This window comes from Eurosta solidaginis, chromosome 1, assembly GCF_040869045.1.
Source record: "Eurosta solidaginis isolate ZX-2024a chromosome 1, ASM4086904v1, whole genome shotgun sequence".
In the NCBI taxonomy this organism is placed as follows: domain Eukaryota; kingdom Metazoa; phylum Arthropoda; class Insecta; order Diptera; family Tephritidae; genus Eurosta; species Eurosta solidaginis.
The window spans coordinates 321,864,218-321,890,104 of NC_090319.1; the positions used below are offsets into that span (position 1 = coordinate 321,864,218).

The window sequence follows — 25,887 nt, forward strand, 5'->3', positions numbered from 1 at the left end:
ATTCATATTTGATTATTTATTTTGTTCAATTGTATGATAACTCATTTTTTAGTCAGAAAGCGTAATTGATATGTAGGGAAATTCAAAATTGTATCACCTAAATGCTGAGTGGGTTAGAATTGATTATATCTTTATAGATGTGAATGAAACGAAATTTTTTTATTGTATATTAGCCGTGTTTTTTAACACGCGTATATCCGTTTACGCTTAAACTTTATATTGACTGCTAAGCGACAAACTATAAATACACCTCTGAAATTGCTGCGCATAAATTTTGTCCTACTAAATTTCAATACGCATTATACTCAGATGTAACTGAAATATGTGTCTTTGTTTCACCCTCTACACTAATTCTATGTATTCTATGTGTGTCCACAATTCATCGCAACTGATTCAGCTATATGTTATACCCTATGGCCATCAGAGCGTTGCGTCTCCGCTTTTCGGTACACCCTGTTGCTGTAGCTAGTTGTTTAACCACAGCCGCTAGATGGGTCTCCTAAGCATTATCTAAGCGAGGATAGGCGTTTTTTAACACGCGCAAACGAAACGTATACGCGCGTGTTAAAAAACACGGCTATTATATATATATATCATATAAGTCAGGCAATACAATTGAAAACAAAGTTATATACATACATACGTGCATATATGTATGTATCTAATCTACTTATGTATATACATATATGTATATATAGAGACATACATACATATCTCTTGTTTTATTGTAAACAGATGCAAGTCACAAAATTCATATTTCGAGATCTTATTATACCCCAAAATAGCCATAGTGCATAGTGCATAGTGATTATAGTCGCATATATAGAATACTTGAATTCCCAAAATTTGCCGCCGTAGCTGTTTTTTAATTACGTTTTTATGATGAAAGTTTATTTATATTTTGCATAACTTCTGTTTACAATAAAACGAGCGCTATGTACATACATATATCGCTATGTAATTCGAGCAAATAATCGCAAATAATGGCAATAAAACAAAAAAAAAAAAACATATTTTGTGACAACTACCAAAGAGGACCACGATGCAATAAAACGGATAGATGACGTCAGTAGTACAACAACAACAACTTTACGGCTCTCAAGCAACTACTTTAGCAATGAAATATGTGGAAAAACAGCCATATATTTATGTATTTATTGGAAAAAGGAAATCGATAGAAACCAGAAATAAATAAATAAAAAAAAAAACGGGAAAAGGAGAAGGAAAAGTAGACGTAGTTGAAAGGAAATCGGAAAAGTAAAGGAAACAAGAGAAAGTGGGAGAGTAAGAGTATGAACAAGGAATAAGAGGTTAACAGGAAGTTCCCTTAGTTGTGATCAATACATATGATAATCTGGAACCGCATTTTGTTTTACGATCCGTGATCGAGACTCATTTTTTAAATCACAATACCTCAGAACTGATGGACCGGCATAAAGCCATATGTGAACTATCGATAAATAGTACTCGTTAGATCAATAAATTATTATAATTTTTCGAAATAACTTGACAGTTGCATGGTTTTTTTGGGTGAAAATGACTTTTAGTCACTGATTGTAAAGCGTAATACGGGCCCTGAAGATCTAGCCATTTAGTTCCGTTGACTAAAACGTTGCAATTTCCTCTAAGGAACTGCGTAATTCTGATGACAGCGGGTCTTATTTCTTGTACAAAAGGAAAAAAATCCGTCTCCAATGAAAATACGTTATTTTCTAGGCTTGATGATTTTACCCGAGCAATGAGATATCCGTTCCTGAGCTTCTTCAACCATCCATTCGTCATCCGCCAACTTATCTACCCTAAGAGTTATCTTTACATTTATTTTTGCAATAATTAACATTTTAGTAAAGGTATCGTTAGGAAATTTGGCATAAAACTTCTTCTTACCACGAGTAACGAACCTGTGGATTTGCCGCTCCCATTTTTTTTGTTTTAATTTTTGATCGAGCCACTTCTACACAGAGAACCAATGTGCCAAATTTACAAAGAATATCTCTATATGAAAAAATGTGTTGGCGTAGTAATATTTCGATTGCATCCATTGGCTTAAGTGCAGTATACATACATTTGTCAAATTAAAAAAATTTATATGAGTACGGGAGTGGTGTTTATGGTGAGTTTAACCGTATAATTTTTTTTGGTACAAATAATAACTATAGGGGTAATTCCACGTCAAAAGGTAAGTTTTACATTTTTTTAAAACAAAATATCTGTGAAACTATTGAGTCAATCCTGAAAATTGTAATGTCTTTAGATAGGTAATAAAACAAGGTTTTGTTTGATATATAAAACATCTATATTTAGAAGAAATTTCTATAATAAAATTATGTTTTTATGGGAAAATGATTGCTAACTTATCATAAATCGAATAATAAGTCGAAAAATTGTGTTATTGACAAAATACTTTAATACTATCGTGTTGAAGATAATTTCATTACCTTTAATTTGGTATATATATCTTTATATTAGAAGGTATAACTTGATTATTTAGGGGCGAAAAACAAAGAAGGTGTCATATGAGTTCAATTATTTTTATCAATGTACGTATATATATGATGTTATTTATGTATGTATGGGTTTATGCATTGTATTAATTAATTGCAAAAATACATAATGTATAACATCGCTAATTTTTATTGCTAAAATATACCTCAAAGGTAAACTATTTAAAATTTTGCATTCGCGAACGAGCTGATATTATGCAGAAAGGTGTTATACGCAGAATTACTGTGGATGGCGCAGCCGGTGTGGATCGGCTAACATAACAATAAACATAAGAGTTATAAGGTAATATCAGCTCGTTCACGAATGCAAAAAGAGCTTTTTCAAATGTTTGGTAAATAAAGACTAGAAAAGTTAAAGATATATATACATCAGATGAAAGGTATTTTTATGAGTTATTTTTCTATTTTTTAATTTTTGAAATCCATCCACTAGTTTCGGAGATATTTTGATTTGAAAAATTCATAATTTCGCCTTTTGACATGGAATTACCCCCAAACCTTTCATTTGCACCAAAAAAGAAATATACCGTTGGAATCAGCATAAAAATCTCGTATAAAGTCCGATTTTTTTTTCGACAAATGTATGTTTTCTGCACTTGTTCCCATCCATTTTTCGTGGAAACATTACTGGTGATCAGAAGAAGCAGTAAGCCAAATTTCAATACGATACCTTTATTTAAATGAAAGTTAATGCAAAAATACATGTGAAGATAACTCTTAGGATGGATAGGCTGACGAATGATCGATTATTTCGGTTGATTCTACCGATTTCCTTTCCGCGCTGTGATCAATCACTTGAGTTACCCGGGTACCCGAATACCCAGCTTTTAACCGAACTATCCGGGTAATACCCAAATAACCGATAACCCAGATAACTTTATTTCATATTACAGAAAGGCTCATTCCATTTCAAGACACCCGGTTCGCGCAGGACATGATTTTTGATTTCGATGAAATTTGAATATGTTGTTCTTTGGTTAAAATAATGAAACACGTGCTTTTTTTTTGCCTCAAACAAATTTTTTTTTCCGGCTTTATCGGCAATTGAATTCGATAAAATCCAATCGATATTTATTCACCTGTTTCTTCAAGTGTCAATAACTTTGTCAAAAATTAACCGATTCTCATGAGTTTTCTTTGAAATGTTCGCTATTACTTTTACTTTTATATAAATTTATAAACAACTGCATATAGTTAAAAAAAATATTTTTTTAGTATTTAGTAAAAATTTATGACTTTTTTTTCAAAAATTAATATTTCAAAAAACCATTATTTTTTTTGTTTAAACTTTTTCTATATCGAGTGAGTAGTTTATATTTTAACATGGGTAAATATCCATTAGCCAAAACTCGTTGTTTTCGAAATATGAATTTTTGGATATTAAACTTTTTTTCGCAATATATTGATGCAATACATACCAGCATACAAGGCGATCAATGCCATATGCTTAAATTTAATTAAAATATCACATTTATTATTGAAAACATGTATTTGTTATTATTTTTCAGAATTACAGTGATTTCGTAACAGGACATGGCAAAGGCTCTTGTGACGGTATTGGAGGTTTAGTGCAATATTTTGCCATATTCTGAAAAATAATAACAAATGAATGTTTTCAATAATAAATGTGATATTTTAATTAACTTTAAGTATTTGGCATTTATCGCCTTGTATGCTGATATGTATTGCATCAATATATTGCGAAAAAAAGTTCAATATCCAAAAATTCATATTTCGAAAACAACGAGTTTTGGCTAATGGATATTTACCCATGTTTAAATATAAAACACAAAAAAAAAATAACGGTTTTTGAAATATTAATTTTTGAAAAAAGTCATAAATTTTTACTAAACACTAAAAAAATAATTTTTTTAACTATATGCAATTATTTATAAATTGATATAAAATTAAAAGTAATAAAGAACATTTCAAAGAAAAAATCATGGGAATCGGTTAATTTTTGACAAAGTTATTGACTGTTGAAGAAAATATCGATTGCATTTTATCGAATTCAATTGCCGATAAATCCGAAAAAAAAATTTTTGAGGCAAAAAAAAAAAGCACGTGTTTCATTATTTTGACCAAAGAACAACATATTCAAATTTCATCGAAATCAAAAATCATGTCCTGTGCGCGCCGGGTGTCTTGAAATGGAATGAGCCAGTACTTTTTGCTACTGAAAAAAATCAATATTGCATAGCCTTCTGTATTGTCAAATGCGACTTCATTTTGCAATATTGACTTCATCTGTCTGGTTTATTGCACCATACGTAGGACTTATATTTCCGACATTTCTAATATCGACAATTTAATTACGACATATAGTACCAGACCCATTTAAATATATATGTAAATAATGTACAAGGACTTAATTAAGAATGTCGTCCTTATAAAAAAAAAATTGAATTATTTAACTTCAGCCGATATTTTTAGTTTGTTTTCACTTCACACCCAATTCACAAGTTAAACCTTAAGCAGTGCTACTAAGACAGTAACTATAATTAAAAATTACAGAATGAAAAGAATAAAAGCGCAGATGGCAAGTAAAAATTATAGTAGGTAGTATGTAGGTATTAATAAAAGGAAATAATTGTAGGTATTTGAAAACACTTCATTCAGCAAATACCTGTTAAAGTCTATAGTAACGGCTACGGCTTTATAGTAAAGGTAGTTGTAATAAAATATGCTGCTAAGATATCTCCAACTTAACATGTAAGAAACGTAATTTCTTAGGTAACACACTAAGTTATTTTGAGCTAGTTTGATCATCGCAATGCTTAATGTAATCATCTGGTAGGAATGACAACTTTGTTTTACCATTGTGAACTTTCCATTTAATACAACCTGCATAGGAATCATAAATAAAGTCGTAAACCGTATGCGGATCGTCTACTTTTGACAGCGTCTCATCGAGTAAGGTTAAAATAGTGTATAGAAATCGAATACAAACGGTTGGTTTCCATATTTGATTCTAATAAAGTGTAATAGTAGACATAATTTAACAAAAGGGTTTTTAATTTATCACTGCAATTGTTACCTTAGGAATATCTTTTACTTTAATAATTTGCGCTGGAGTACGCACAAAACCATCCCTGTCCTTACGGCCAATGCAGATATCGTTTGTGTTTGCCAAATATGATTGTGCCCACCATTGCATACATTTTGGGTGACTTAGTTTAGAATTGTATTCTCTAGTCCACATTACCTTAGTTTGAATGAAGTTCAATTTTCTGATTTCATCGATATTATGACTGAAAAAGGTATAGGAAAATACAACACAATAACTATCGGCTTGAAAGTACTTTTTTTAGTTTTAGTTTAGAAAGTTGAAGTTCAAAAGGCTAATATTGTAGTTTAGAATTTATATTTGTAGCTTAGAAAGTTTTAATGAAAAGTTACGCATGCGCCCATTTGGGCTGGCTCGTAGAAAAATTCAACGAGAAAAAATCCCAGTTTAAAGACTGTTTGGTCCGGTTTTTCAGTACAAGTTCAACTCAGTTTGTTAAAAAAAACTTACTTCGCAGTTTTTTAGTCTACTCTAACTGAGCTTAAGCTGAGCTTAAGCGGCCGATTTGGCAGGGTTAAAGCGTAAATTAAACTTCCTTAACCCTAACGCCATAGTCGTAACCATACCCATATCCATAACCATCTCCAATGTGATCGATTGATGGTGCCTTAACCTAAAAATCGTCAAATTTGCATAAAAATGAAGAAAACGCAAAAAATTACAAACGTATTCCACAAAAAATAAGTCTCTTAGTCATAACGTATCCAAAACAATGACTAAAATTTTCAAAAAGTTATAACCATAAGTCACCATTAATTGCCCTTAAACTATGGTTAACCTATCAGTTTTTTACGTTCGTTCCCAATGTCGTCTAATATGCCCAACAAGCATTTGGGCTTGAGTACCAAGAGTTGTTTTGAAAAAGTGGCTCAGTAAAAAAAATTAATTTTTATCAAGCAAAAAATGCTATTAAGTTGAAAAAAAGATACTTCCCAACTTGAACTCAAGTTTGGTTCTCTTATTGGACTCAAAGGTAAGATTCCAATATTACAATATAGTTCCAAGAACCCAGAACGTTTTTTGTAAATCCAGTACAAGAATGCAGGATAAAGCATATATCCAATTAATTTAATGATTTTACATATATCGTGTTGTAGGAAAATGCGTTAATCTGTATTTCTCGTACAATTTTCCTACGCGCAAGCTGTATGGGTGCATAAGACTGAATCACGTACCGCACTCTTGGAGAACTGCTCGTGTCGCTTTCCTACCAAGAAGATCAGTCATATGTATCCCAAAGACTACAGGCTCATTAGTTTAAAATCATTTCTGCTCAAAACCTTTGAGATGAAAAACTGCACTGCATTGGTATTAAACATAGAGAAAGTACTGGATTATAAGGAGTATGCCCTAGGAGCCTTCTTAGACATTACCGGGACGGGCGATCATGGATGGTCTTAACTATATTAAAGTGCATCCAGCCATAACCAGCCAGCAGGAACTTTACTTCACAATGGGGATTGTATGAGACCACTAAATCAGTAGACAAGGGCACGTCGCAGGGTGGGCTGTTATCACCTCTGCTGTGGACACTGGTCATCAACCAACTGCTTAGGCGGTTCGATGAGGGACCCGTAAAACTTACGGCTTACGCAGATGACGTTGCAATTTTCATAAGTGGAAAGTGTCTTCCCACTATTAGCTCTTTGTTTGATGGATCGGGCGGTTCGGGATATTCATACCTGGTCATCTAATGTCGGGTTGACAGCCAACGCAGAGAAGACGGATATAGTCTTGTTTACAAAGAGGTACAAGGTCCCAAATTGGACCAAGTCTAAGTTAGGAGGGGTGACCCTGCAGGAGAAACCTTGCACAAAATATCTAGGAATTATCCTAAACAGTAAGTAGTCGTGGAAACTCACGTTAAGATAATGAAGAAGGCCTCGGTACGTTATGCATGTAAAATAATTCTGGTGTACTTGGTGTTTATCGCCTTCTCTCTCTCATTGGGTACTTACAGCGATTGTGCGTGCTATGTACAATACTATGGAGTCCTTGGATAGCCACACAAAAAAAACCTCCCTCAAAAAATTTGTAGGAGATATGCAGCCGGCATGGCGGACGAGGCGATACATGTTTACACCGATGACTTCAAAGTAGTGGAAGGAGTAGGGTCTGCGGTATACTGTGCTGATCCGGAAATAAACAGACCCTACAAGTTGCCAGATCACTGTATCGTTTTTCAGGCAGAAGTATTAGCCGTAACCAAAGCAGTAAAAACACTGGAAAAAAAACTTCAGCCGTGTCAACTTTTATATTGACAGCCAAGCAACAACTAAGGTAAAGTTGCTCCTATCATTAAAAGGAGAGGACTGTAGGCTCATGACGGGTATTCTGACTGGACACTGCCTTCTGGCGTCACATGCCTTTAAATTAGGCTTGGTAAGTGAAAGCAGACGCAGGAAGTGCGGGTTGGAAGAGGAAACGATCGAGCACGTTTTGTGCTCGTGTCTTGCGCTTGCCAGGGTCAGACTCCAGCTATTAGGAGTGATACAGCTGTCAGATCTAGAAGCAGCAAGTGACATAGGTCCTATAAGGCTTCTAGTATTTGCCAAGAGGACGGAGTTATTTTACAACTTATATAGATTCTGGTGTTTGAGTCATTCAGAGTATGTGAGGTCCTCATGGACCGGCCAGTTTAACCTAACCTAAGCTGTATAGGGCGTACGAGTAACTTTTCTTCGAAAGTTCTGAACTTCAATTGAAATTTTCTGAACTTCAAATGAAACTTTCTGACCTATGATTGTAGTTTTCTAAACTAAAAATAAAAATTGTAAACTGCAAACCTGATTTTCCAAACGTCAGTTGAAAATTCTGAACTTCAATTGCAAGACCACGTTTACACATGGAATAATCTACAATAAATCCTCAATAGATAATCTACCCGTTTACATATGTATGTTCCACCCCTACGAACTAGATTATCATCTGTCAAATTTTCACGTACAGTTCTTTTCTATTTCATGCTTCCAATAAGAGATGACACCCTTGAGGTGGCACTTTGTCTATGGAAAAAAAGGCATCTATACAATTTGTTCATAATTACGGGTTATCGTAGGGAAAAAAGTGTATGGGAAGCCCTAGTTGTTTAACTAACGATTAGGAGTTAGTACGAAAATTAATAACTTTCTGAGCTAAATTGAAAAATGTGTAGTCACGAAATCTCATAATTGACGAGATGTGAATTTTGAACCAGTTATACTTACATGTCATTGATCTTATGATTGGAAATCACTCCGGAAACTTCTGCAGAATATAATAGATCAAATTCTTCTATATCGGAACGAAATATAGCATAAGTTGTAATGTTATCTTCAACAGGAACATCGGTGATGGGCTCTAGATCAGTATCATCTAAAAAATACAACAAAAAATATTTATTTAAATAACAATTACAAATACATACATATATGCAGATTTGTATGTTTGGCGCAGAAATTTTCTTCGAAAAATTCGTTGACGTTTTCAGACACAATGCTCCGTTTTAAAATACTGACAAAAGGACCCTATATTTATATCGTTAGCTTAAATCACAAAAACCTAACCAATAGATATTTCTAAACCGGCTTTTTCGCAGAGTTTGTTATAATATGCTAAAATACACCCCTACTAAAAATTTTATAGAGTTAGAACGAATATGAACAAAGTTATGATATTTTTAAAAATCTATTTCTGTGAATGTAAAATAAGTAGTTTTTAGACCCAGCTGTACTTGTACACAGGGTATTATAACTTTGATTGGATAACGGTTCGTTGTACAGGTATAAAGGAATCGAGATAGATATAGACATTGTTACGGTCTGCTGTTATGGTCTACGGTTACGGTCCACTTGGGAGCGTTTTCGTGCGAACACACCTAGTGACTGGTGATGGGGCGAAAGTTGCGATACAAAAGTATCGAAAAACAAGAAAGAAAGACCGGCGATAACTAGCGAAAAATTTGCCATGAGTTTCCGGCGAACGAAAAACGAATTGAGACATTGAGAGAAGAAATAAAGGGAAACAACTCTCGAAGAAGCCGTTATACAAACGATAAGGTCGTTTGAAAGTCACTAAATTTATGGAAGCTTAGAATAACAGAACATGTGTTTCTTCCGTTAATTCTCGGAATTTGGTTGAAAGATTTGGAATTGCTCCAGCCTAATTTTTGGCGGCTCTGCGATTATACAAAAGGATCGTGTAATATCTATTGGCACAACGTCTACAGCAAAGGCGTCAAGCACCGATACTGCTTCAGTAACTTTATTGCTCACATCAACTGCGCATCCCCAACTATACTCAACTAATCGCAAAACACCCTCGCCGGCTGTGCACGTATTCAAGTAAATGCCCAGAAACTAGGAAGAGTCGATAGCGCAAAGTCCATTCCGACAAACCTCTTTTCTACTCGTCTATTTTGGGTGGTAATAAACATTACAACGGTTGTGTGGTGTTGGCACAAACTCAACGTATAGAATATCCAGTTGAAGTAGGTCAGCGTTTCACAGTCACACCTAGTGAGGAAAGTACTAGTGATTCCGATCGTCTACGAAGTACACTACCACCTTTGGAACAGCGTCCGGCACCATCTCCGCCTCCAGGGCCAGCAGTACGCTGCAGCGTAATACAACGAGCGCCCAATTAGCACCAAGTCATACAGGTCGTAAAAGTCAACACGAAGTTTTATTGCCACCAGGTTCACTCGATCACCTCGGACCAGAGCGCAACAACCACCAACAGTACCAACACAGCGCGCCCAAGACCGCGCACCACAACCAACAACAGCGTCAATTTCACCAGCGAAATCAACATCACCAGTAACCACGCCGGCAGAGGCCCACGGTACGTACTCTGGCGGCCATGTAAGTACCAGCCATGTATGAACTTCAAAATAATTACCCTACAAAAAAATTTTGGTCATAAAACTTACCCACACCCATGCAAATGTGACTAGGAATATAACCTATGACTGTATAATAGCTAGTCAAATGACGTGGAATGACGAGAGCGTTTTTGCAGGGTAGTTAAAGAAAGTTCTAAGTGGTACTTAGAGGGTTTTATACAGCCCGGTTGACTTATTTAACAAGGGTCGATTTTTTTTGTCAAATTGTATTATTGAATACTCGAAATTGTTAGCTTACAACAAGGAGCATACATTTTTTTTTTCATTTTAATGATACTTTTTCTTGCATCAAAATGAGTGAAGTTAGCTCGATAAGTTGTTAGTCATAAGAAAAGCGGTCTGTATCATTTGAAAAGTTTTAGCGTTCCATTTTTGGAGCTCAACCATAAATTTAAAGAAACATTTTTTTGCGACAGCAGCCATTCGTCGATTATGCACAAATTGGCAAAAGGATTTCAATTTTTTTCTTATATCATACAAATGCAATATATATATATATATATACATATGAATCCCTATTGCGGGCAATGTCTTTCGAACAACAAGACGAAAGTAATATACGTGCACGTAATACATATTGCTATCGCAATTTCATCTTTATTGCTTTTGTAACCACTTTTCTTAGTACATATTACATATTAGTATCATTATACTATGAGCATTATACCAAATTGATATTTAGTTACACTCAAAAGTAAGTTCTACTACGACCACATAATAATTTTGTAAGAGAGCCCCAAATATCGAAATTTGTATCCAAACTTTATAGTCTTAAAATATGTTTTGTGAATGTGAATGAAAAAGAAAAAATTTCAACCAAATTCTTACTTTGTAGGTAGTATATTTACAATACATAAGTACATTTAATTACATATTTTTCTCACACATAGCGTTTATAACGATTATCAAAAAAAAAATGGGAGACATGAATAATTGTATAATTTAAAATATTACGAGCAAAAGTAAGAGAAAAGAAAAGAACCGCCAACAGAACAAGCTTAGTCAGACTTAAGTATTCATATTAGATTTCGTTTCGATTTCGGCCCAATAAAGTGTGATCTGTTGGATCATTTTCTTTTCTCTCACTTCATACACTACACACACTTACCTACATTTTCATAGTGTAACTAGCTATTCGTAGTTCAACAATGCTGTAGCCCTGGTTAAGAAACCGGCATTATCTTATTTTTTTGTTGCTTACATACGTTAATAGAAACGAATTATAAATAAATTAGTATTTAAAATGGGAATGCTGGCGTCGTCATTTATTTAGAAGGCACGTAGGGTCTACAGGTAAGGGGCCACCGAAAAATAGGTGCGTCGGTGGCCATGGATTTGAGGGTGGGATATGCACCGGGCGTCGCAACAACACCCGCGGCGCCCCAAGTTATATTCGGCCCTTTATTCTTTTTCTTTAATTTTCAGCATTTTTTTTATTCTTTGATTTTCAGCCGTAGTAACCGGTCACTTCCGGTTCGATTAGTTCTGTTTTCTTCCGCGTTCTGATTTTTTTTGAATTTTAAATTTTTTGAATGTTAACGGTCTGTCCGTGATGACATCCGGTTCGTCCGGATGTTGTTTTAGTTTGAATTTATAAGCGTTTTGAGTCGGTCTCTGCGCTTCTGTCGGTTTTTTTTTTTTTTTTTGAATTTGACAGTTGTTAGTTTGATAGGCATCATAGGAACTTTTTTCTGTTTATGGCGCAGGAATAGTAAGGTTGGCAAGGACCCGCCCCAGCCGACAATGAATGGCCACTGTGCACCACCACATCATGCCGACCGCCTTCCTTACTGCTTCCACCGAAAATACGTTTCCATAACAACATCCATATGTCAAAATCATCAGTATCGAACAAATATTTGATTGAGCTATGTCTATCCGTCCGTCCGTCTGTCTGCCCGTCTCCATGATATTGCAACTCTTGATAAAAATTTGAAAAAAAAAAAAAATTTAAATGGGCGTGGCACCGCCCACTTGTGATAAAATCAATTTTACAAATATTATTAATCATAAATCAAAAATCGTTAAACCTATCGTAACAAAATTCGGCAGAGGTTGCCTTTACTATAAGGAATGCTTTGAAGAAAAATTGACGAAAACGGTTAAGGACCACGCCCACTTTTATATAAAAGATTTATCTTTGCAGAAAAGAGCTTTACTCAGAGATGGTTTTGCCGGCTCGAGGTCAAATGTTGATTTTATAATAAAAACATCAAAGTTTTAATTTTGTGTTCCGACATATTTCGATTACGACCTTCGGTAATCATCTTCAAGGGAAATATAACAAATATAACATTATTTATAATACCAACTTAAAATATTGACAATAAAATAATAACATACATTTTCTTTTACACGTCCGTTCTGTTTGACGCGGAGCTTTCTATTTCGATCTGTTAGTTAATAAATGTCTAAATATGTGGGCGGAGCCGTCAACATCTGTTTTGTAATTTAGTCGTACGTTAGGTGGTGTGTTAATTATATGTAGCATTTCCAATGTGAGGCGCTTGCTATAGTTTGACTCTTGCTGGAGAATAGTTGCATTGTTTAAATTGGGAGAGTGGCCGCTACTCGCACAGTGGGCCACTAAAGCTGTTTTATAAATATTTGACTGTGTATTTTGTTTAAAGTCTGACTTGTGCTGTGCTAGTCTTGTCAAGTATAAAATCAACATTTGACCTCGAGCCGGCAAAACCATCTCTGAGTTATTAAATAAAGGTCGCAAAAATAATTATTATCTTACGAAAAGAGCTTTATATCAATGGCATTTCATTTCCCAAATATGAAAAACTTCAAAATTAAAAACAAAAAAATGGGCGTGGCACCGCCCCCTTTATGACTAAGCAATTTTCTATGTTTCGGTAGCCATAACTCGAAGAAAAATTAACGGATCGTAATAAAATTTGGTACATACATTTTCCCTATAGCAGAAAATATTTCTAGAAAAAATGGACGAGATCGGTTAAAGACCACGCCCACTTTTATATAAAAAATGTTTAAAAGGGTCGTAGACGAAAATAATAAGCTATATCTCAGCGAAAAAGAGCTTTGTACCAATAGAACTTTACTTTCTAAATTGAATTATAACATTAAATTGGAAAATACTAAAAATTTTTAAAATGGGTATGGCACCGCCCCTTTTTATTTAAGCACTTTTCAATGTTTCTGGAGCCATAACTACTGGTACACATATTTTCCTTATAGCAGTAAATATTTCTAGTAAAAATTGATAAGATTGGTTAAGGACCACGCCCACTTTTATATAAATTACTTTAAAAAGGGTCGTAGGCAAAAATAATAAGTTAAATCTTAGCGAAAAATAGTTTTGCACCAATCGTATTTTGTGCCATTATAACAAGAAATAGGAAAAAATTCAAATCTTGAAAAATGCATTTCCCAACGTTTCTGGAGCCATAACTCGACGAAAAATTTGGTGCACATGTCTGTTAACAGGAAATATTTTCAGTAAAAATGGACTAACACCCCTATTATGAACTCATACGATACACGATAAACGCTTGCAATCTGCTATACCGTATTATGAAATAAATTCTAGCGTGTGAAACCCGATCGTTAGCGTTTATCGTTTATCGTGGTATTGCCATACGCTAGCTAATTTTCTACGCTAGCTATCGTTGATAAATTATTGCACGATACGTAGGGAGCTATTTAAATTAAAGTAAATATAAAATTATTACAAAATCCAAAAGAATCAAACTAAAGCCTCATTCTCAACACTTTGCAACACCCTCGGCCAGAAACCTTAAAGTGGCACAAACCTTCAAAATATTTGGGATGGATGACCTATTTTTACGGGCGCGCAAACTACCTTCTACCTCTGTTAAGACATACTCTGAAATCTATTTTTTTTTTTTTTTTATTAAACTTTTTTTTTACTTTTAGTATGTCAAGTACTTACAGTGTAGAGTTCATTTCAAGAAGATTTGAAGCATCTCAATTTTCTTCTTTATATGGTCCCTTTGCGAGTTTCGTCAATTTATTCATTTGAGTTTATATAAAAGGCAACATAGGTTGCAGAAAACCTTTTATTATTACAGCTTTTAAAAACTTTTGCCACTTTTACGTACAAGACAATTGAATTGTTAGTATTTACGTTTTGTTTTGCTGTCGGTTTCGTATAGATTCACAAAAATTTTTAAACAAAACTCTGCTGTCATTCACAATAGTACCTCTATCGGGCGTGTGGAAATCGCAATATGAAAGCTGATTTTTTACGATACGCTAGCAAGCGTTTATCGTCTATCGTATGGAAATTCATGATAGGGGTGTAAATCGGTTAAATCGCCTTCTTTTATATAAAATATATTGCTAAAGTGCATAGATGCAGGTAATAAGCTATTTCTAGTAAAAGCTGGAAAATTTAGTTAATAACCCTGCCCTTTTTTTCGTAATAACGCTTTTTAGTACAATGGCATTTGTGTTTATGTTTATTGTTCTGTTATATCTTTATTTTAAAATAAACAGTAGGAAATCCCCATATCTGAAGGAAAACTGCAATATTACCCGCTGTTCTTGTTGTTGTTGTAGCGATAAGGTTGCTCCCCGAAGGCTTTGGGGAGTTTTATCGATGTGATGGTCCTTTGCCGGATACAGATCCGGTACGCTCCGGCACCATATCACCATTAAGGCGCTAGCCCGACCATCTCGGGAACGATTTATGTGGCCACATTAAACCTTCAGGCCATTCCCTCCCTCCTCCTGATGGAACTTGGGGTCGCCAGAGCCTCGTCTGTTAGTGAAACAGGATTCGCCGCGGATAGGTGAGGTTGACAATTGGGTTTGGAGAAGCTATATATTGCGCTGGCAACCTGAAGGGTTGCGCTACACAGCCCCTTGAATCTGGTATTTTAGTCGCCTCTTACGACAGGCATACCTACCGCTGGTATATTCTGATCCCCTAACCCGCTGGGGGGATATTACCCACTCAAAGTCATTGGTGTTAGCCTCTGTATGCTTTTTGCTTCTTTTAAACGAAAATTACTTCAGAATAGAACCATATGTATATGTATTATTGCGCAGCCTTGTAATACTATTAAGCACACAAAACGAACAACAACAGCATTTCAAGTGTACAGCTGGGTATGTAATGTTCGGTTTCACCCGAACTGAGACTTCCTTACATGTTTTTGCTTCTCTTTTAAATTTGTTGGTTAGGGCCTTTGGGAAATACAAATATAAAAAGATGCGCCCCTTCATGGCCCAACTATAATTTTTTTTCTAGGCTCAAATCATATGCGTAATTTTCAAGTTCTTATAAAAAGTGTACCACAGCTCTAACCCTCAATACCCAACATATTCAGCCGGCAGCTCTGGTTTTGCTTAAAAATTATAGATTGTGCATTGTTTGTTAAGTAAAAAGTGACATTTCGGAAGGCAAACAAACAAACAAAGTTAAACATTTATTATAATCAATTGAAATTTAATATTCTACGTGGCTTACAGCTTATTTCATGCAGCTACAGAACAAAACTGTTGAGCTACATATATAGAGGACGGTGTCAAAAAAATTCAAAAGCACAATTTCAATAAAAATGTTCTTTTATTTGAACAAATACTTAATTTTCATAGCGCATAGTCATAGTCAAAATAAAATAGATTTTAAATTTAGTTGCAACTTTTTGACATAATTTTCTATGAGCTATCTGTCAAAAAAGCTGAAACTAATTTTAAAACCTATTTTATTTTGACTATGATTATGCGCCAATATGTTTTAAATTTAGATGCAGCTTTTTGACATAATTTTCTATGAGATATCTGTCAAAAAAGCTTCATATAAATTTAAAACCTATTTTATTTTGACTATGACTATGCGCACATGTATTAACACGTTTGTGATAATTATTTAGTTAAAACTGAAGTGATCTCAAAAACCAAGGTCACAGCTTATTTCGTGCACCACCCCCTGCCCTACTTTGTTACTTAGTTTAGTACCTCGTATGACCACCTTTTTGTAAAATAAAATCTTCAGGATGATTTTCCATAGATGCAATTAGTTTTTGAGCGGCTTCGCGTGGTATCTTATGCCTTTCTTCGACAAGAGTTGTTTTTAAATCGCTAATCTTACTAATCTGCCTTTGCCGTGTACCCGATTCCAAAATTGACCACAAATTTTCAATGACATTTAAGGCGAGAGATTGTGGAAGTGGATTCATGAGGTGTGGACAGTTCCATATTATCCATGCCTGCACAATCCTGGCACAATCCCGGATTTGTGTTAAGGGTATTTGTCTTGGTTATTGCGAAATCGATCACGTACACACTTTCACCGCCATACCATACAGTTGCCTTTAAATTTTTATTTTTGAGCGGCTTTAGCATCTATGGAAAATAATCTTGAAGATGTTATTTAACAAAAAGGTGGTCTTACGTACTAAACTAAGTAACAAAGTAATTTTTAAGCTGTGACCTTGGTTTTTGAGATAACTTCAGTTTTAACTAAATAATTAGCACAAACGTGTTAATACATGAAAATTAAGTATTTGTTCAAATAAAAGAACATTTTTATTAAAATTGTGCTATTGAATTTTTTTGACACCGTCACTAGTTTCCTCTCTATATATGCTCAACAGTTTTGTTCTGTGAGTATTTAACAGTTTTTTTTTTTAAATTAAATTTGCAATGCTAATTGAGCACTAGTATTCTCTTGTTTAGTGTATTTTCTTTAACTTAAGTGCATTTGCAATTCAACTTAGTTAAATTTAACAAATGCTTTACTGAATCTGACTTTTGTATCTTACAGGGAAGTGACGCCGCTTTATAGAGAACAGAGAGATAAAGAAAACGCAAAATTACTTGGCTGCCATTTTTTACACAAAATGCGTCCTATCTTCAAGTATCCAAGTTTCTACCCATAGGAATACCTGCGATCTAGTACCGCCACAGTCAGGGACTTAGGAACTGCTATGTCGTTTCGTTCATCTCCTTGGCGACAACGGCTCCTTTTATAATATACTAGCCTTTACCCGCGGCCTCGTCCACAAGGAGTAAATAAAATATATGGGCTATTCACGTTAGCCTGGTTATCAAGTTACATGTTTAAAAATTATTTTTGCCTATTGTATTTTATTTTTGTAATAGAGTAAAAAGAAGAACTCAATGAGCTGATAACCTGAAAGGCACGTTTACGTGAATAGTACAATACAGTTTTTTCGAATTAAAATTTTGTTTTTAAGTTAAATTAATTGGTACGACAGGGGTGAAGGAATTACTATTCATAGAACAAAGGAGTGAAACTACAATTAGCTAAAACCAAAGGGAATTTTTTAGATGAAAATGGTGTTGCTTTTTCGGATATTTAAAAAAAATAAATAAATAACCGTAAGGTGTGATAACCTCCAAAGAGATTTTAGGCCGAGCTTCTCTTCCAATTTGCGTCGTACTCCTTTTAATTTTGACTACAAATTGGCAGGGACCTACATATTTTATGCCGTCTCCTGCCAGAAGTACACTCGGAGCGCTTGCCAAACACTACCAAGGGTCGACCCCGCTTAGATAAGTTTTCTTCTTATGCGAAAATCTTGTTTCTAAAATTTTGATGTTGCTTTTCCTGGGGTGTGAACCCAGGATCTTCGGTGTGGTAGGCAGAGCACGCTACCATCACACCCCAAGGCGGTCGCCAGTGTGTTTAGTTGGTTAAAATATTACAAAAAGTGTAATTATAGTTATAACTGTTCATTACAGGATTTATATAAAAAAAAAAAACAAAAATTAAACGAAAAAGCTGTGTTAGATATTAAAGATAAAACATACCGAATTTTCATTACGAATAAGTTGCAGATAATCCACGGCCATGAAAGCTAATAATTTAAAAAGGCATGGTGCTGAACTACCGGTTTCGAAGGGTCCCAAAATGATACCAAAATAGTCTCGAAATGATCCCGACGGGATCCCATACAAATCCCGAAAATCATCCAGAAATGATCACTGAGGGGTCCCCACATGATCCTAAAAATGTCCCGAAATTACCCTAACGAGATCCCGGACCGATCTCGAAACCGTCCAGAAATGATTCTGGAAGGGCCCCCAAATGATCCCGAAAAAAATTCCGAAATTACCTAGACAGGATCTCGTACGGATCCCGGAAACGATCCTGAAATGATTCTGGAAAGGCCCCCAAATGATCCTGAAACAGTCCCGAAAGGGCCCTGACGAGATCCCGAAAACAATCCAGAAATGATGCCGGAGAGGTACCAAAATGATCCCGAAAAAGGTCAGGAATTGATCTCTGAAAGGTCCGATAATGATCCCGAAATAGTCCAGAAAATGTCCCGAAATTACCCAGACAGGATCCCGTACGGATCCCGAAAACCGTCCAGAAATGAAGTCGGAAGTCTTCAAATGGTCCCGAAATAGGCACGAAGTGATCCTGACGGGATCCTGGGAACCATCCAGAATTGATCCCGGAATAGTCCCGAAATGGTCCCAAAATAAACCTGACGGGATCCCGGACGAATCCCAAAAACTATACAGAAATGATCCCGGAAGAGTCCCAAAATGATCCCGAAATGACCCCGGATGGATCCCGAAAACCATCTAGAAATGATGCCAGAGCGGTCGCCAAATGGTCTCGAAATAGTCCCGAAATGACCCTGACGGGTCCCGAAATTACCTCGACGGTATCCCGTACGGATGCAGAAAACTCTCCAGAAATGATCCCGGAGAGGTCCAAAAATGATCCCGAAAAAGGCCCGAAATCAACGATACGGTATCCCGGACGTATCCCAAGAACCATCAAGAATTGATCTCTGAAGGGTCCGCAAATGATCCCGAAATAGTCCAGAAAATGTCCCGAAATTACCAGACAGGATCCCGGAAACCATCCAGAAATGATTCAGGAAAGGTCCCCAAATGATCCGGAAAAAGTCCCGAAATGACCCTGACGGGATCCCGAAAACCATCCAGAAATGATGCCTGAAGGGTCCGCAAATGATCCCGAAATAGTCCAGAAAATCTTCCAAAATTACCCAGACAGGATCGCGGACGGATCCCGAAAACCATCCAGAAATTATCCCGAAAAGGCCCGAAATCAGCGATACGGTATCCCGGACGGATACCAAAGACATTCAAGAATTGATCTCTATTTTGTTTTTGGAATAGTAAGTAGAAAATTTTCAGACAACCTGCCATAGCTGCGCAGATAGATCCATTTCGAAGGGTGCTAAGCCTTCATCATCAGTACGCTTTAGGCATGCTGCGCTAACCATTTAGCTATACAGCGGTGGTTTGTTTGACTGACAAATTATTGTTCTGGCCTTGAGCTCGAATCGAACCTTGAATCATTTATCAATAGGCCGATAAAAACAAAAACAATTGTTAATAAACCATGAGCACTTGGGAATGTCAAAACAAACTAATTGCCAATAAACAAAAATCCAGCATTATCAGTGATTTGCACCAGATGGCGCAACACTGAATAAATATAGTTGGTAAAAAGGAATAGAAGTAGCCAATTTGCCAGTCAAACAAACCACTGCTGTATAGCTAAATGGTTAGCGCAGCATGCCTAAAGCGTACTGATGATGAAGGCTTATGCGGCAGTTACCCACCGACGTGTGCCGTACGTAAGGACGTTTGTCGTACGAAGCACGTTTGACCGAACTTTCAAGCCCGTAGGAATCAATGTATGCGTCTGTGTACATGTACATAACATATTTGTGTGTGTATTGTTTACAGATAAGCACTGTTGCCATTGACTATTTTGCATGTATGCTTATGGAAACATCAACTTTTTCCAATTTAATTTTTGATATTGTAAAAGGCCGGAATACATATTAAATCAGTATAAATAGATTAAATATTTATAATCAGCACTTTTACATAATTATTTCGAATTATTTCCACAATTTTTCAAACTTTAATTAGGCGTTTTTGCATAAAATTGGAAACGGTCAAAAATTAGCGCACAAAAGTTTACTAGGTAACTCTGTCTAGTGAGAGAGCGATCAGCTGACACGTTCTTACGGAAAAAATCAAAATTGTTTTGATTTCTACGTTCCGGGCTACGTACGTACGGGCGTTGCACGTCGGTGAGTTTTCGTTTACATTGTACGCTCATAAGATAGGTCGTGTCAGCTGACACGTTTTTTCTACGTACGTTCGTGGGTAACTGCCGCATTAGCACCCTTCGAAATGGATCTATCTGCGCAGCTATGGCAGGTTGTCTGAAAAATTTTCTACTTACTATTCCAAAAACAAAATACGATTTTTTAAATTTAGAAAAATTAAAAAAAATAACAATAATTATCATTAGAAAAAAATTATTGTTCTGGCCTTGAGCTCGAATCGAACCTTGACTCTGAGAAATGTTCGTACTGTCAAAATTCATGAGAAAAGTTGAAATCAGCTTGGCTAATGCTTTCACCTTTAATGACTCCGCCATAAATCAGCTTTGCCAGCATAGTTTGAAATTAATAATCAACATAAACGATTTGATTTCGTTTTGATATGGCAAAAAACGAAACAAAATCATTTCGTTAATTCGACGTTCTTAACGTTAATAAACGAAAGAAATTACTTTGTTTCGTTTATTGACGTTAATTATCGTAACGAAATGATATCGGTTCGTTGGTTAAGCATGCCTGCTGCAAACAGTGGCGGATCGTGAGCTTGGCTGTGGGGGGAAATGGTATCAAAAATTTCATAAATGTTGTTTTATTTTTATAAAAGCGGTATTCATGTATAAATTAAATACTTTCAGGGCCGAGGAGAGGGGGGTGGGGGCAGCCAGGGCAATTTTCCTGGGCCCGGAAGGGTTTTGGTGGCCCAGCAAGGCAAAGCAGTATTGACAGTACTCTAACTAGGATTTCTTAGATACATGCATATTTTGTTGCTACAAAAATTGTTTTAAAATTGAAAATCACTTAACTAAAATCATAAGCATTCGATCAAATACTATGGGGCATAGTCATAGTCGACATAAAATGTGATTTTAAGTTAGATTAACGTTTTTGACACAATTTTATAAGCGCTATCTGTCAAAAATGCTTCAACTAACTTAAAATCACATTTTATTTCGATTTGCCAACGACTTAGGTGGTCGCCATTTCCTTCAAATCATCCTCCATACCACTCTAAAAAAAAACCGAGAAAAAGTATAGCCTGCTTGGCTCCTTTGGAGTGCAACAAAAGAAGCGTTTTTTGTTTTCCATGCCGGCTTTTCAGCAAAATTTCCGAAAATACCCGATCAGCTTTGACAAAATCTTCACGTTATTCTAAAGAAAAAGGTTGGAAGAGGTTACACGACAAAATTCCTGAACATGAAAATAGTTAAAATCATAAAACTTGCTACATAGAGTGGCGCCAATATGAAATGAGAATTCGAAATGCAAGTTAAGTGGATTTTCTCTTAGCGGAAACCCTTAAAAATGAAGCAGCTCGCTGGAGAGAGATACTTCGCAGAATTCTTGATGTTGTTTTATTTCTTGGAGAAAAAGGATTGGCATTTAGAGGGGATAATTCATTGATCGGAAATCCAAAAAATGGAAACTTTCTTGGTGTTTTGAAACTGATCAGCGATTATGACCCCCTATTGCATGAACATTTGGAGGGAATCTCAATCGAAAAAGAATCGTCTCCAAGCACATTATTTGTCTGATGGAATACAAAATGAGTTCATAGAAATCTGTGCAAGTCAAGTAATTAGAAAGATAGAAGGCGAGAGAAAGTTCGTCAAGTATTATACAGTAATAGTGGATGCAACCCCTTATTCGGCGCATATTGAGCAGACTGTTTTTATATTGCGTTATGTTTTATTAGACAGGGACTCCGGAAAATGGAAAATCCATGAACGCTTCTTAGAGTTTGTCAAGTGTAACGCAAAAACAGGAGAAGTTATCGCTGAGCTGATTCGCATCACTCTAAAAAGGCACAATATTCCCCTGGATGACTGCCGTGGGCAAGGGTATGATAATGGCAGTAATACGAGCGGTCATTACAAAGGAGCGCAGAGTCATATCCTGAGAGATAACTCCCTGGCAATATTTGTACCTTGTGCAAGCTGCTGAATGTTGTGAAGAAGTCATCACATTTTTCGTCATTATGCAGAAGCCCTCAGAGATGGGAAATTCTCTAGGAAAAAACTAATTGCTCCTTGCACAGCATGTCACAAACAAGATGGTCTGCTCGTGTGGATAGTGTGAAAACTTTTGCAACTCACATTCCCCAATTATTGAATCTGAGTTCAGAAACAGTAACGGATTCGAAAGGTATTGAAGCATATATGGGGAAATTTTAGTGTATCCTCCATTTGGCTCAAAGTGCTGACGGTAATCAACCATCGAAATCTGGTACTGCAAGCTAGAAATGCTGGACGTGGAAACAGAAAATATACGTAGCCTGATTGATGAGTTGAAGAAGTTCAGGCATCAATGGTCGACCATACTTCAAGAATGTAAGGTTCTGGCAGGGAGTACAGGAGTTGTGAATACCTTCGCAGAGAAAAGAAGGAAGATAAGAAAGCGCCAGTTCGATGAATTACCTGGCGAATCCCTGAGTGTGATTCCGAAACTCAATTCAAACAGCAAGTTTTTTACGTTATTTTGGAAACATTGGCGTTGGAGTCTAGCTTTGCTCGCAGCATTAGTTTTGAATCGGTAATTTCCATATTCGCAGACCAAAAACACGGAAGGTTTTCCTTGGCTGATTCAAGCTCTTAAAATGTACATATTTAGACAAAGTTAATGTAAGCAAATCAAACAATGAAGTCTAACATTTCATTTATGTAAGTGCTCCAGTAAATCTTATTTTATATGAAATAAAACTGACAATGTGAATTGAAAAATTTATGTATGTTAAGTTATTTTTTTTTACTGGATTGAGTATATTTTTCAGGAGGCCCGTAAACGCGAACTGTCCCAGGGGCCCGGCTCAGCCCTCTGCGGCCCTGAATACTTTTTGTATTTTTTATTTGGTACCTTTTTTATCACTGGGTGTGTACATTTCATACTTATATAATTTTAATAAAACAATGTACTTAATAATAACAATGTAAATAAATTTTATGGTTAAATACACAGAGTGAAAATTCCTGAAAGTGATTTTTGAGCAATAAAGTTATTATTTGATAGCTATCGATAATACAAACAAATGCCCGTCTTCGAATTATCCAAAAAATACTGTATCTTTAATTATCGCCATTTGAATTTTCTTTGTCCATATTCTTTTAGTTGAATAGCAGCCGATAGGCTCCACCGATTTTGACAATTCGGTAAAAGTCTAGTTAAGGGGTCGATTGCTAATACTCTACCAAAAATATCGAGAGAGGTGTCAAACGACGCCTATTGACCTCAGTATTAATAATCTGAAGGCGGAAGCGTATTAGCAGTCGACCCCTCAACTAGACTTTTACCGACAATTCAAACACCAATTTGTTTGTAATTAAAAACTCTTTTAGAATACATTTTTTATTTCTGTGAAATAAATTTCTATTTTTAAAATTGTTGCAAAAACCGTGCAAAAAAATTGTTCTGGAGCACATTTTTGCACGCAAGGAAAAGCACATATGCAAAATTTTACTCTCTATGATATTCCGTTGAGAAAAAATGGCCCGCAGTATTGATGCTAGATATTTTCATTTCCACACCTTGGACTTGAAGATTTTCCATACAAAATTTTATTTTTCAAATACTTTAAGTATTGAACATTAGAAATTTTTTCTTTGGAGACCTGCCCAAACATCCAAACTTCCCATTTACATATTATATTAAGATGAGTAAACCGGAGTCTCTTTGTTGCCTCCCTTTATTTTATCAATCATTTCATGGCAGCAGCACCATTTGCTTCCCCCGTTACTTCACATTGTGGACCAGTGTGCTCAGATGTATTGTAGGGAAAGAAATTATGATGTTTGTTTGCGGTGGGGACAAGTTCAGAGCAACCGTTATGTTGAACCAAACAGGAAAGATCAAGACAGATGCACTTGTTGTATGTTCATGGACAGGTGTTGGTCCAATACCTCCTCGGAACAGTTTGTTGAACGTAAAAAAATTTAAAGAAAAACGAGTACAACCGCAAGCAAAAAGGTTTGAGGACTTTTATTTTTTAATAATATGATAGCGCTGATTCCAAGGGGAATGGCAAAACATAGTTTACATCAATCAAGGAAGTGGAACTATCTATCTGCGCTTATTAGCTCTTCTGAAACCCGATACGATCTTACTATACTAAGACTGTAATTACTTACCGGAAAAGCAAATTTGCTCGAATTTTCCATGGTAGGTATCATTTTTGGTATGACCGTTCTGTTCAGAATTACCACTAAGATGGAGGATGCCACGGTATCTTGTAGCATAAAATGTTATGTTGTTGTATACCGATCCACGTGTTCGATATGGTATCAACATAAAACGCGCTAAAACTCCACGTTGGCTTACAACTAACTTACGCTTCGGAGGTACTGGCGACTTTTCGAGTTCTGGTAATGGCTGAGCATCAGAAGCTGCCACGGTCTTTGGTGTCTCTGCTTTTAAGCTATCGCTATATTGCTGGATAATATTCTCATTGGCTTCCATTATAAATTTTATTACTTTATTCAACAGTTGAAGTTGAGTCTGCTGTCGCCTAAATACGTATTGCTCAAATCCCTTATTTAAATCAAGGGGATATGAAGTTGACTTTGGCGTTTTAAAATATTTAAGACGGAAATCATCGGTGATTTCATCAGTTTTAGTATGTTGATAGAGTGCACACATTTCAGGACGGCTTAAGTAAAGTTCCGCTTTATTATTTTGAGTTAACTCTTGGTTTGATAGTTTCAAAAGAATATTGAAGTCAGCCATTTTTAATTTATAACTTTTCTTACCGTCCGCAAGGTAAAACGCAAAGAATGCAACTGATTAAATCATTGATATCTACTCTATAGCACTGCGATTCTTTGTAAAAAAAAATTTTTTTTTTGTATGCTTGCACACATGTACAGTGTTGTGCAAAACAAAAGGAATAAATTTCGTAAAAGTCTAATTAAGGAGTCGACTGCTAATATGCTACCAAAAATATCGAGAGAGGAGTCAAACGACGCACCTTGACATCAGTATTTACAATCCGAAGGCGGTATATAAAAATTTTAACTCGTTCAAAAGATATTGACGAAAAACCGAAAAAATTTTTGCGCAGAACACCTTTTGCGCTTGTAAAAAATTACGCTGGGTAGGTCCAACACCGGTTTGGAGAACAAAACTACATCCGCGCAAAGGACTTATGTTCACAATTTTTTTTATGGGTACAACAACATTACAACAACCTCATGAAAATCGCCAACTTCAACTGCAAATACTTCGGACAGAGATACAATTTTTCTTTTCCGCCATCGGATTATTGTTGTCGAGGCCAATACGCGTCTTTTGGCACCTCCCTCAATATTTTTTGACGCGTATTAGCAGTCGACCCCTCAACTAGACTTTTACCATAAATTAATATCT

General features: G+C 35.8%; 1 protein-coding gene across 1 annotated transcript; it reads right to left on the reverse strand.

The window, feature by feature from the left end:
• Positions 1-4,266: 4,266 nt before the first annotated feature.
• On the reverse strand, positions 4,267-25,314 carry LOC137237735 (decapping and exoribonuclease protein Rai1-like). The gene is made up of 4 exons (XM_067761843.1): positions 24,654-25,314; positions 8,778-8,925; positions 5,542-5,755; positions 4,267-5,475 (listed from the first exon to the last, which is right to left on the reverse strand). The coding sequence occupies exons 1-4, from the start codon at positions 25,246-25,248 to the stop codon at positions 5,251-5,253; spliced, it is 1,182 nt and encodes a 393-aa protein (XP_067617944.1). The 5' UTR covers positions 25,249-25,314; the 3' UTR covers positions 4,267-5,250.
• Positions 25,315-25,887: the final 573 nt, after the last annotated feature.

What these genes read in the sequence shown, in the direction of transcription:
- LOC137237735 (XM_067761843.1), bottom strand. Translation starts at nt 25,248, where the DNA reads ATGGCTGACTTCAATATTCTTTTGAAACTATCAAACCAAGAGTTAACT. An exon ending in CGAGCAAATTTGCTTTTCCG is followed by an intron (nt 8,926 to 24,653) that starts GTAAGTAATTAC and finishes TGTATTTTTTAG; the next exon opens with ATGATACTGATCTAGAGCCC. An exon ending in AATCATAAGATCAATGACAT is followed by an intron (nt 5,756 to 8,777) that starts GTAAGTATAACT and finishes TACCTTTTTCAG; the next exon opens with TCATAATATCGATGAAATCA.